The sequence below is a fragment of the Squalius cephalus genome (assembly GCF_949319135.1).
Source record: "Squalius cephalus genome assembly, chromosome: 4".
Taxonomy (NCBI): Eukaryota; Metazoa; Chordata; class Actinopteri; order Cypriniformes; family Leuciscidae; genus Squalius; species Squalius cephalus.
This window is the reverse complement of record NC_137125.1, coordinates 41,978,456-41,992,226: the sequence shown is the minus strand read 5'-3', so window position 1 is coordinate 41,992,226 and position 13,771 is coordinate 41,978,456. Positions and strand designations below refer to the sequence as shown.

General features: G+C 40.6%; 1 protein-coding gene across 7 annotated transcripts in view; it reads right to left on the bottom strand.

Annotated features, from left to right (window-relative positions):
- The window catches only part of anks1b (ankyrin repeat and sterile alpha motif domain containing 1B), a 170,790-nt gene that overhangs the window by 47,644 nt on the left and 109,375 nt on the right, over positions 1–13,771 (bottom strand). For all 7 annotated transcript variants that reach the window (XM_079869804.1, XM_079869803.1, XM_079869805.1 and 4 more), the window contains 3 exons: positions 9,361–10,007; positions 7,870–7,942; positions 4,895–5,001 (listed from right to left, as the gene is read on the bottom strand). In XM_079869804.1, coding sequence (XP_079725930.1) covers positions 4,895–5,001; positions 7,870–7,942; positions 9,361–10,007 — 827 coding nt within the window. The remainder of the gene's footprint in view (positions 1–4,894; positions 5,002–7,869; positions 7,943–9,360; positions 10,008–13,771) is intronic.

Genomic DNA, 13,771 nt, shown 5'->3' with positions numbered 1-13,771 from the left:
AGTGTGTGAAATTCAATGTAGTATGCACTCCAGGCGGCTAGGTGGCAATGTGAAGCACTGATCAGTGCCTTCACTGTCTAGCAGACTTTTGGCGTTTTTACCGTTTAGACGGAAACGCGACGGTGGAGCGTTTTTAAGATTTCCACTATGGAGGATGGTTTCACTTTTTTGCGTTTTTAAGCCCCAAAAACGCCGTCGCCGTCTAAACGAAAGGCACATCTGATAAAATATTTTTACGTTTTCACCCGCGAGCGTTCTCGTGTAAACAGGGCCCTAATGTCCTCTAAAAGATCTCCAGGCATCTACAATAAAACAAGGTCATGTCATATTTCATGGGAAAGGTCATATTTCATGTTATCAAAATATATTATCACAAAATCATAATGTCATTGTGTGAATGTTCCAGCATCCAAACAGTGTGAAGGATACAACAGCACATAAAAGAAACATACACCATCTCAAACCCTCAAAGTTCAGAGTAAGATAAATGACCAGCACAATGACGCTGAATTGTTCATCTCAAAACTCCCAGAGGTCCTGAAGCGAGGGACCACTATCATCTCTCCGCCACTTAACTCTCTCTCTCTCAGGAAATGCGGTTGCCTAGCTCTTTCAGACTGAGGGCACAGTTGAATTTTTACTTTTTAAAATGACACATTGGTTCCAAATAAATGTTTCAGGCCGGTGCTGTATTCACGGTCTTCCTAATACCGAGGGAACACAGCGACTATGCACTGCAGATCGTCCTTTATATCAACTTTATTTGAAGAAAAAGAAAAGCAATAACATTCAGAGAAACTTTACAAGCCTAGCACATCAGAGAGAAGCAGCAGACCTCCATCTAATATTAATTGTATCTGAAGGCCTTTCAGAAGCTCCGTCCTACAGAGACCAGAGGCAGATAGTGTGTGTCTCCAGATGTCCCATTCATCCGGAGGAGATGCTTTAGCTAGAGGAATAAAATTACATGGTAATGAACTGCTGACTGGACAAAAACAATTGTATTTTTTTTTTTTATGTTAAAACACTTATCTCAGTTTAAGCCGCAGAGACAACACTGGCTCAACCAATGACAGGAGCTTGGGGTTTGTCTGACCAATGGTCCTGTCCCAAATGGCACACTTCATATGAACTTGCTGTCTTGTGGACTTACAATGTCCGCCATGTCCATGAGACTGTAGGGTGTCCCGTTTGTCATTTTAGGTTTCAAAAGGGTTCTACCCCACAGTCAAAACAGCAATACGTCACAAAAGTGTAGACTCGGAGGAAAATAGGGTTTCATTAGCGAAAAGGCCAATGGTAGACGGGACAAGTGTTCAGGAAATTTATTTGTAAAAAAAAGACATCACTAATGCCTTTATTAGACTTCCTAGATCATTAACTTTGAGAAGGTTTCATTACTTTCCACAGGTTTCCATTACATTAGTTTCCACAGGATTGCAGGGTAAATACAATTTATGAATGTTTTTTAAGTTTTTAAGCTAAAAAAAATGTCAAAAATTTGAGGTTGATAAGATTTTGTAATGTTTTTTTAAGTCTCTTATGCTCCCCTAGGCTACATAAAAAATAAAAAATAAAATACAGTAAAAGCAGCAATATTGTGAAATACTATTACAATTTAAAATAACTGTTTTCTATTATTATATTACAATTTTTAATTTATTCCTTTGCTGCAAATTGAATTTTCAGCATCATTACTCCAGTCACATTTCTTATTAATTTATCCTTGCTGGATCTATTAGTTTCTTAAAAAAAAAAAATTCTTACTGACCCCAATCTTTTGAACGGTAGCCTATACAGTATATTTGTATATAATATTTTACTTATTTCATAGTTTTAAAAATGTGCATTACAGCTCAATTCCAAGACACGTTCTACTTTATATAGAAAATGCACAGCTGGCTACTGAAGGTTTAAAGTGCAATCATGTGTAACCTAAGACTTTAACGGAAATTATGCTTTTGAAGGATGTTTAATTGAATACATTCAATTAAACATCCTTTCAAGAGCATCATTTCCGTTAAAGTGTGGCGTTTTTCTCTCAATGTTTGCATCTGTACAAGTGAGGTTGTGCAGAAATCCCTTATATAGAGTTGTGTGGGCGTGTATTATGCTAATTACTTACTACAGGCACACATTGCTTCATTTTTAAAATAACTGGGATCCATAACTATTACAATGAGAGCAATTTAATGCAACATGCACCTGTTGTGAATCCGGTGGAACTTTTGCAGGAAAACCTTTTTGTATAAATGCACCTTGTATGCAATTATCAATCAATGAGAACCACTGTGAGCATGTTTATAAATGGACTTTTGATAAGTTTTGTCCTCCCAGATAAGGTCACATTCAGTATTTTGTTTTGCTATAGCAGGTAAAGCTGTCAATGCTGGCATTATGATGGGTGCTGGCAACTCAGCACTGGCTTCGGGAGGTTTTTAACACCCTATTAAAAATGCTCTGCAGGGAAACGGCGTAATCCATTTCCTTGACAACCGTTAGGAAGGAAACGCAATTTTTTTTTAAACATTTCTATAGCTAAAATACTCTGTACTCTATTCCTTTCCTTTCTTTCTGTTGCCTCGGCAACTACAGGAATGGATGCAGGTCAGAGCTGGGGGAGGGTAATCAGCATGAGCAACTAAACACTCGCAAAAAGACTCATTACACACAAACATATGCACAAGCATCCGATTCAGTCAGACAATGTATAGGATTTAGTCACAGCTCCATTATACATCAGCTCAGTGCAGTATTTGGACTACCGTTCCTATGAGTCTGTGGCTCACCTGGGAACGTCACCTGTTTTAGTAACAATCTCACTGCTATCTGCACTATGACAGCCATTTAAAACGGAGACATTCTTCTGAAAAGCAACAGATCCCTTTGGCAAATCAGTAGTACAGTAGTTGTGAAATTGTTTTCTTATAGAGCCACAGTCTGACGTAAATCAGAAATCTTAAAGTATAGAGCCATCAGCAACAGAACAAAACAGATTACAGTGACTGCATCTGCTCAAAGACATCGTTCTAGAAGCATGCAAGGTGAAATGAGTGATCTTAAAACTATTTTAGTAATAGTTATTAAACTCCACATTTGACTGTATTAAACTCCACACAGGAGACTGTACACTAAAACCATTCCCTTAATCAGTATTTGTATCTTCGACTTAATTAAAAATATAGTCTCTGAAAGTGTTATTTTCCCCTCTGGCAAATATTTTTTTTTCCCCAAGCAAATTTTGTTAGATTTATGCTAAGGAACTAGGAAAACAATTTGCCAATGAATAGAGTATGATAATTCAGCGTATCTTTACTGAAAACAAGCCTTAATATCAATAATAAATAATGCAAGTACATTTATGTTGTTTTAAGCATATTTACACATTTGTACTGTAAAACAAGACAACAATATTCTGTTTAAGAAAATTATATTTTGCAGTGTAGTGATTGTTTTACACCAAACACTGTGTGTGCAAAAGAAACATATTAATTAAGTGTTAGAAAATTAGTTAAGGGGTCACTCATGATTACTTTCATCAAATCATCAGGGAAAAAAATAGCATAACTGACTGACAACATGGACTTTTTGGAACAATCATACCAGTTGACCAGCTAAAGTGATTAAATACATTATTCAGATCCATCATAGACAAGAACCAACAAGCCCACAGACCAGCACTAACCAGCATAATGCCCGGTTTCACAGACAGGGTTTAGATTAAGCCAGGATTAGGCCTTAGTTCAATAAGGGCATTCAAGTAGTTTTTTTTATAAACGTGTCTTGAAAAACAACAACAACATTACTGGTGTGCATCTTGAGACAAAACAATGGCACTGGCATATTTTAAGGTACGTCAGTGCAAGTTGATTTAAGTTAAAACAGCTCAAACATTTATTTTAGTCTGAAACTAACTTGAGCCTTGTCTATGAAACCAGGGATTAGTTAATTAGTTTAAGCCTAGTATGATTTTTGCAAGTGGACCATTCTGCCATCTGTGCTACATTTAAACCAAAAGTGTGATCTCTCTCTGCAGAAGAATTTACTGGCAATCATAAATGTGCAGGCAGTATTGATCGACTCTTCCAGGAAACAACATCTTCCAACTTGCCCTTTCATCTCTACAGGTGCTCCTGAACAATCATGATTGCTTTAACACTTTCTCCTCCAAACACACACCAGGCAAACACATTCATGCATTTGAACACGCCCACGGTGGACATGTTTTCTGCATTGTCAGAGGAGTGACGTTGACCACGTGTTGGAATGCAATGTCTCAATGAGTTAACATGCAGCACTGGATTAACAACAAAAGGGCCATTTCCCATATAATACGTACAACATTAAGATATTATGTTAAAGTTGTCTCATTTCTAATGATAATTATTTTTTGTTTAATTTATATTTTCCTATAATATGGCTTTTTACTGAACACCTACTTGCTAAAACTTCTACAATCTTCTAAACCAAACATGTTAGATCACATACTTCTAATAAAAATGTAAAACTAAATCCCTTTGCTTTCCAAAGTTGCCAAAGTACTAATATGAGAGTACAGACAGGAAACACATAGGCCAGGCAATACATTCACATGATAAATGTCACAAAATCCAAGGATATACTAAAGCCTTCATAACCTTTAAGGTCTACAGAATCAATGCTGAGCATTTTCCAACAATCATGTAACAGGAGACCAACAAATTAAGACACTGAGGACTCAAGTACAGAACATCTGACATAATCACAAAACAGCTTACCTGAGAACAAACAGAGAACAAGCACACATGCAAACCCACACCACCCACAAGATGCAACTGATGACTAATGAAAAAAAGGCACTCTCAGAACTGGCCGTAGGGAAAGACAGAGATGGAAGTGTGAAGGAGACACTCACCATAAACTGAACGTTGTCGAAGCCATTAGACAGCAGGTGGTTTTCGTACTGCACCAGACCGATGTTGTCCAGCCACTGTCCTACGGACTGGACGGGGCAGCGGGGGCCTATCAAGGGGTGCAGAGGGAGGCGTTTGAGAAGTGAGTAGCCATCCACCCGGTAGCAGCGACAGTCCGGCTGCGAGAGCTGGCACTGCCACATCATGTTCCGCGCAATGTGACTGTCAAACGAACCCGCCATGCTCAACAAGCGACGGAGCGCGCGAGTGCAAACAGGAGAGATGGAGAGAGCGAGAAAAAGGAGGTAGAAAAGTGATTTCAAGGAAACAAAGAAAGTAATGCTTAGAACAGTAGAGAAAGGGAAGAGAACAGAAAGAGAGAGCAAAGTAGAAGAGGGTCCCTCTCAGGAGAGTGAGCGTTAGGGTCCGTGCTGGTGGAGAAGTACGCCGGCGGTGGAGGTAGGCATGCTGAAGGCTCCAATTTACATCCACAAGAGAGGTGAGAGATGCGCGATCACCAACCACCGCTTTAGCCGCTGTGCTGCTCAACCTGTGTCTCAGTGTGTGGAGAGTGCAGGCATGTGCATGTGTGCATTTGCGCGTGCGGGAGGGAGCGAGCGTGTGTGTGTGTGAAAGAGGATAGGAATGACAGCGTGCAGCTTGCTTGGTAGAATTCTGTTTCTCCAGCACTCCCACACTCATTTGTATGCCTCTGCATCCTGTGCCACTGTGCTCTCTCTCTCTCTCTCCCTCCCTCTTGGTCTCTCTTTCTCCCTCCCTTCTTTCCACTAGCTGTACCTCATATTGCCGATAATAGCCATCAGATCAACCCCAGCCTCTTTGTCTGAGTGCAGAAGCTGCTGTTGCTCCCTCCCACACGCACACACACATACATACACACACTCTGTGGGCGTCTGTGAGCATTGGTGGAATGGTAACACAAACAGGCTTTCTGAGGACAAAAAAAAAAACGAGGGACCACTGCAGAGGAGAGGCAAGACAAAAGTATAGGAGAGGCAAGGAGGAGACAAGAGGAGAGGTGATGACGGAAAAGGTGAAAGTAGAGCAGATGAGAGGAGAAAACAGGAGTTGAGAGGAAAGTAAAGGTGAGAAGAAAGAAGAAAGGCAACAACAGAGGTTGCAAAAAGAGGAATAAAAAGAGAGGAGAAGAAAGGGAGGAGAGGAGAGGTAAAGTGGATGCCATGAAAGAAAAGGTGAGGAGACAAGAGGAAGGGTGAAAGTTAAGGTGGCATGAGAGGCAAATAGAAGAGGAGGTGAAAGAAAGAAAGAAAGAAAGAAAGAAAGAAAGAAAGAAAGAAAGAAAGAAAGAAAGAAGAGGAGAGAGGACAGGAGAGGGGAGATGTGCAAGAACAGGAGAGGAGGTGAGAGGAAGGGAGAGACAAAATGAGAGAAGGTGAAAGGAGAGAAGGCAAAAGGAGAGGACAGGAAAAGTGAGAGATGAAGCGAAAGGAGAGGAGGCAAGAGGAAAGGCAAAATCAGATGATGCAAAATTAAAGGAGAGGAGAGGAGAGGAGAGGAGAGGAGATGAGAGGAGAGGAGAGGAGAGGAGAGGAGAGGAGAGGAGAGGAGAGGAGAGGAGAGGAGAGGAGAGGAGAGGATGACAGGGGTGGAGAAAAGGGGAGAGGCAAAAATAGAGGAAAGAGGAGGTGGGAGAAGATGCAAAAGGAAAGGAGGCAAAAATAAGAGGTGAGACAAGAATTTGAATGAGAAGAGGCAACAAGAGGTGAGGGGAGAAGACAGGAGGCAAGAGTATAGGCACAAAGAGAGGATGAGAGAAGACAGAAGGTGAAAGGAGAGGCAAAAAGTGTGTTGAAAGGAGAGGAGAGAAATACGGGAAGGAGACAAGAAGAGATACAAAAAGAGAAGCGAAAGGAGGAGAGACTAGAAGTGAAAGGAGGTGAAAGGAGGCAAAAGGTGAGAGAAAAGAATGAGAGGAGGCAACAGGAGACAAGAAGAGAACCAAAAGGAGAGGAAAGAGGAAAGGAGTAGAAGAGAGTAGGCAAAGGGAAAGAATACAAAAGGAGAGGAGGTGAGACAAGAGAATGAAAAGAGGCAACAAAAGGTGAGAGGAGAAGACAGGAAGCAAATGGACAGGCACAAAGAGGGGATGAGAGAGAAATGAAGGTGAAAGGAGAGGCAAAAGAGATGGAGAAAATAGGAGAGGAGGTGAAAGGAGAGGAGAGAATGACAGGAAAGGAAACAAGAGAAGAGGCAAAAGGAGAGGAAATAAGAGGTGAGAAGTCGAAAGGAGGCAAAAGGAGGAAAAAGGTAAGAGGAGAGAATGAGAGGGGGCAACAGGAAACAAGTGGAGAGAGGAAAGGAAGTGAGAGGAGAAGAGAGGAGGTAAAAGGAAAGAAGAGGAGAGGACAAAAGGTAAAAGTGGGGTTAAAAGAAAGCAGGGGCTGGGGAGACAAGGGAAAGGGCAAAAGGAGAGGAGGCAAAAAGAGAGGATGTGAGATGAGAGAATGGACAGTGGAGAGAGGACAGGAAGTGAAAGGGGAAGAGATGAAGTAAGAGGAGAGGCAAGTTAATTGTTCATTTCCTCATTATTAACTTTAATGGTTTTCATTTTCGTTGCTGTGAGAATCTCAGGAGCGTGATTCTCCAGTCAATGAGATGTTCCTTTCCCTCTCAAAAACGAAACCATCCCAAGATCAGCGCTTAGAGGTCTAAACTGTCCATCCACTTCTTGTCCCCCTGCTCTCATTATGACTACAGGAAGAGCACAGTGACGAGAGGAGAGCGCATAGTAACCATGGTTACATCTCAAAAAGCTCCCTGTCTATGAGCAGGTCTTTGACACTACTGAAGGAAACCCTCCTGTCTCACAGTGCTGCACACTTCACAGCCGTTAGTTGGTATTCTTACCATGAGCTCCCTATAGTTATGGATGTTAAATGTACTGAGATGACTCACTATATGCATCAACATCACACACAAACATAGACACACAAACCTGAGTGATTCTCCGTAATCCCATCCAACTCTGTGCCAATTCCAGCACCTATGGAGCTCATAATCTTGTCAATCTGTGGAGAGGAAGAGTGAGAGAGATAAATTGTGTGTTTGCATAACGGCAGGCTCTCATCGCTATTTTTATATCTTTATTCCACGGCATTTCCCCACAGACTTCTCCTCATTGCTCTTTTTCTACAAGCTCACTTTTTAGTTTTTTCTTCTTAAATGCCAGTAATTGTGCTCCAAAACCACTTAATTGTTGGCTAAAAGCAGGGGGGGAAATGGGAATTTTGGAAAGGCAATTTATCACAATCAGCTTCGTTTGAGAATATGTCAGTTTCGGAGAGAGAGCAGGGAGTGTGTTTTTTGATGAATGTCTCCTCATTAAAATGACATTGATGTTCGGAGTGAAGAAAGTGTCGTTTCACAAAGCCGAACACCTGCCTTCAAAGAACAGCCCTCGCTGTGTCCCAGCAGACCGTGTTTTTACTCCAAAGAGAAAGCGGCTCGGAAGCCCCAGACGAACGGATGCAGAACTCTCCCCTTTGATCAGTTATTTCTAATGTATGTTCTCCTTTGAAGACCTGACATCTGGGTGAGGCTGGGGAGGAAAATGCTCTAATGCATTAAATCTATTGACTATGGAGTTTTACTCGTCTTATGAAGCAGGAAGCCCCCTGTATCTAAATATAATCACTGACCTGAAAGAGAATTGATTCTAAAGAGGAATTCACACAATATTGGAGGCTGAGACTATTTTTATCATGTGTACTTTGTTTATTTTGATCTTTGATAAAATGTTGCAATAGGGTAACTTCTATCAAAGATGTTCGGGTCATATTTTTGTCATTATTGTAATGATAATTAAGCATATTCCCACAAAATCTCCCATTACTGTAAAAAAAATTAATAATATAATATGAAAAAAGCATTTAAACATAATAAGAACTTGAGGGTTAAATGTGCTTAACTAAGTGTCATGAAAATAAATAAATAAATGAAAATCAAATTAATCTTGGTTCTTTGTGCAAACAACACCTTATTTATTATTTTAATTATAGACATGTTTTTGATTTGACTTATCAGTTCACTCAGTATAATTAGGATGTCATTATTCAAAGGCACTTCCTCCATTAATTGACTGACTGCTTGACTTTTTATATGCTACATTACCCTGAATAAAAGCTGCCCTAGAAGAAAACAGATCACTGTCAGTGCAAAACAGAAGCGCAAACGTGTCCCAGGCCTATCATTATGCAAACTTTATATATTAAAGAAACACATTAAAAATCATTTAGCTGCCATGACAACATTGGTGAATAATTTAGGCTTTCTGGCGAAAGGGCATGATTTTTGCATCACACATCCAAAACATACGCCGAGCACCGAAAGAAAACCTTTCAAGCCAGTCAGCTTGGTTACTTCAAGCTAAGTGAATTAATTAAGTGGAAATGATTCTGCAATTAGCTGGTAATTAAAACGTTATTACCTCTTCCCACTCTGCCGTAAAGGAGGGGGTTCTCTCCAGTCTGTTGGGGCTGCTTTTACCGGGGCTGCTCTGCCCTCTGGAACTCCACTGCTCCTCCTCGATGGGAGACACGGCCACCAGGTTGGAGTCTGATTTGGAGAAATTTCTGGACAGCTGAAGGTCCAAAACGTTTTTTGGCATGGACCTCATCCTCCCAAGTGTGCAGGCTCTTTCTTCGTAGCTGGTATTGCCGCTTGCTGGGCTATTTCCGCCCCTGCTGTTGCTCCGGGCCTCCCCGTTCCTCGCATGCACCCCCGTGGTCTTGTCACCCAGTTCACCAAGCGGTAACGTGCCCTGGTTGACCCGTGTGTGAAAAATCGTCCTGTAGACTATCTGCGGTTTGGCTTCTCTTTGAGTCTTAAGGGCAGACGCCTCACTGCCAGTGCGAGGGAGCGGAGGCGAGTACTCGGGCGCTCTGAGAAAATTTCCGTGCCGGACCGGGGGCTCAGGAACGCTGAACTTTCGCACTTTGCCGTAGAGTTGGTAGGGGTTATCTGGGGATTCGCAGGCAGGAGATGAGCCGTGGAGGAGGCCGGCAAACTGCTCGGGAACGTGGCTGTTTCTCCGGTCGTCTCGCTCTATGCACTCTTTCTGGTGTACCGTCTCGTCTGCAGGGGGGGGAAAAATCAGTAAAATCAGATTCTCAAGGCTTCATTCCTTCTCTCTCCCATTCATGCTTTTCTTTTACACATAAAACACAAACACACATCAATAACAGTATAAACAAACCATTTAAAACGTAACAAACCTAGAAGGAACAATGTCGCTTTTAGTGCCTGGACAGTGTCCCCCCTAAAAAGATACAAATGTGTCCTCACTCTGAAATACAAGCACCCAGGCAGATGCTGGATATGAAATAGTGTTGTGTCTGTGTATATATGTCATTCGGTCGACTAGCTGTTGAGACTAGAACCAAATGAGTGCCTGAGGCTGGGGGCAAACCAATCTGTTCATTGGAGTGAGAGAGACCCTGTTCTTGTCCTCCTCTTGTCCCCTACGGCCCACAGAGGACTGTCTCCTGAACTGTCCCATGTAAAGAAGCCCAGGACTCCTTCACTAAAAAGCTCTTAAAAGCTGTCCTCAGGCAGCATGTGATCTGTAGTGTAAATGAGGATCTCAGTTCATGGAGGTCACCGGGTTTATTCACTTCTTGATAAATATGAGCGGTGTATATATTTATTTTTAGGCTCTTATGTTTAAATTCATCAAGATGTAGGTGTTCTTCATGTTTCTCTGTTTATTCTGTACAGTCATGAGCGTTGGAGGTTTTAGAGGTTGTTTTTGCTTGCTAAAATGTAAACAAATCTAGATTTTAATATCTTTTCAGAAGAAAACATTAATGTTGCTTGCAGAAAACATGAATGTTGCTTGCAAGTTGAAAAGTCACCAACTCGATGCAAGGGGGTTTTCGGGTGGATTCTTTCATGTTCAAGTAAACAAAATCATATTATACTGTATATAGCTATACAATTAATTTTCAAAGTTCTTATAAAATATCTTATAATAGCACACCTCTCCTTAATAAGCCCCATGGCTTGAGGTATCACTCTTGTCTGTAGCACAAAATATGTGAGACATTTTAATGCACCTGAATTCAACATCTTCAAGTCTTAACCTTTAAGTATGAGCAATAGTAATAGGTCATGCTTATTAGGAAAACTAACTAGGTCACTGTCAAATCTGCATACTTTTTATCACATTTTCTGTTCTGACTTTATAGTTTTGAAATAAATATGGAACAATGGTGTATTGTTTATTTCATTGTCAAATTGGTATTCAAAAGTATTTTCAAATTAACCAAAATTTCATCAAATTAACATGCAAGGGGGTGTTATTGTATGAATGGAAAGATTTCAAATTTTCTGCAGATGAAAATTACACACAAACCTAACCATAACTGTAATTATAATAAATGGAAGTGAAATTCGGTCAAATAAACAGACATTTAGTATGTTCAACCAAGCCACTGCATTCACACACAGAACACACACACACACACATATTGGTACATCCTGCTTTGATCCTGTCCAGACAGTCACATGAGTTTCCCTTTTATCTCATAATGCAGAATAATCAACTGAACGGAACGCTGTGCTACAGGCCAAAATAACCACCGGAATAGAGGAATCTGAAAGGAACACAGAGAAAGATGCTATTTTTATTTAGCATCAAAAATGTGTCGATCTTGCATAAAGCTCACAGCACAAATAAACAAGACTAAATGGAGAACGAGCAAATTCAGCTTTGATGAATAACTAAAGCGCCTCTCAAAAGCATTTCTGGTCTCGTCCCATCACATCCCAACCTCACAAGTCCTCAAAACAGGCTCTGAATGAGTGGGTTTTTTTTAACCTCATTAAAATGTGCCTATAAAGCAGCACAGTAATGGCATGTAATATAAATCATAGGACTGCATTCGCATGTACTGCACCACCTCTACATGTTGGATCTCATATCTGGAATCTAAAGTGAAAAGGCAGCGTCCCATTGTGATAAATACGAGTGTGGACGGCGGAAGACACGCACCGCTTAAAAGGTTTTTGATGCGTATTCTGGATTGGACTCCAGCAGACAGATTTAGTGAATGTGGAGAGACATGACGCTAAACAGGATATCAGTATCTATAACACTCCGAGGGAGACATCAGAGCTCAACGCTCCCCCGTCCCGTCCTTTCCTGGCGTCGGTGCCGTGTTCCAGCTCGTGTAAACAGAATTTTCAACAGATAAAGATCAAATTACACTCCTGCAGGCTGAGGGAGAGCAAAACAGGTGGAGACAACAAGAGAATGAGTAAATCTTGCTCACAAACAAAATGAGTTTAAAGGGATAGTTAAAAAAAATACTATCAATTACTCACCTTCATGTTGTTCCTAACTTTTATGACCATTTTTATGATGCTTTTGCATTATTTTTATAATAGCATGGAAAAGAGTGACGAGTTTATTCTTCAAAATGTCTCCTTTTGTGTTTCATGGAAGAAAGAAAGTCATGCTACAGGTTTGAAGCGACATGAGGGTGAGTTATGCTAGCATTTTTGGCTGTAATATTTCACTTTTGACCCTGAAGAGAGAGGATAATGTTGTACAAAAGGGTCTGTGTCAGTTTTGATCATCTAGAGCGAAAGGATCGCAAGTTAAATGCCATGATGAGTTCATCCATTGAGAGACAGAAACAGCATGAACTATCACAACAGTAGTAAAGGTCACTGCCATCTCAGACAAAACAGCAGTCGGAATACAAAACACAGAGGCCTTGACCGTCATCTGCGAGAAGCCAAATACAACCACGCTGCAGGAAAAACTCACACTGAAAAGGATCAAAGGAACAAGGTAGGTTGACTCTATCTGAAGAATTCAAGGGATAATCTGCCTTGCATTAAGTCAACACTACAAGAGAGTTACAGGGCTCAAATAGTCGTCAGTATAAATTGTAGTTCACTGGCCTCTTTACTATACTAATAAAGATGCAAATCAGCCCCCCAAACCACAAAATGATGCCATTGCCAACAGAATCCTGATTGGTCTAATATCCGCATCAATAGTTTGAGAACACTGTATCAATAGTTTGAGAATACCGTATTTGATTAATTTAACATCAAATAAAAGATAGACTGATAAAAGCACAAGTAAAGTTGCATGTTAAAGTCAGCATGAAATGGAAGCTGCAATGGTTTTTCTTACCTATTGTGACATATATCTGAGAGGAATGAGAAAAAAATGTAGGATGGGACTTGTTTTTTGTCCTCGGGAATTGATTTGATCATTGGAAGTTGGGCGTTGCTAACTAAATGGAGGCAGATCTGAATGCCAGTTTGCAGTCAGTTGTGGAGGATATTTAGTCCCACTCTCCGCCAAGACATACAGTACGTCATGAAGAGAACAGACGCCGTTTTGGGTGGAAGGATTTTAATGTTTTTTTTATTAAATATTATGAGTGCACATAAATTTAAAATAATAATGATTATGTGCACAGATAAACCCTTTATAATAAACTATAATAAACAAAATAAGAATTGTCAAATTTGATTTCATGGTGACTTTAAAGGAAAATGATTGTGTTCACCAAAGCTCACAGGAAGGCAGAAGTGGATAACCATCTACAGTATAGAAACCACTCAGCACACCTACACAGCCATAATGGAAAGTTCACATCAGTTTCTGGGAAACAGATCAAATAAAAAGCACAATTTATGGGTAATATAAAGGCAAGAGCGCTTCGAGATCTTTGCCACCATCACTGAGAAAAAATGTGTCACCAAACTACAAGAGATAACAAGAGATTGTTTTGTGTGTGTGTGTGTGTGTGTGTGTGTACATGTTTTTCTATCCCGGTGGGGACTTGAATGCACACAGCCACATTCAAGTCCCCAAC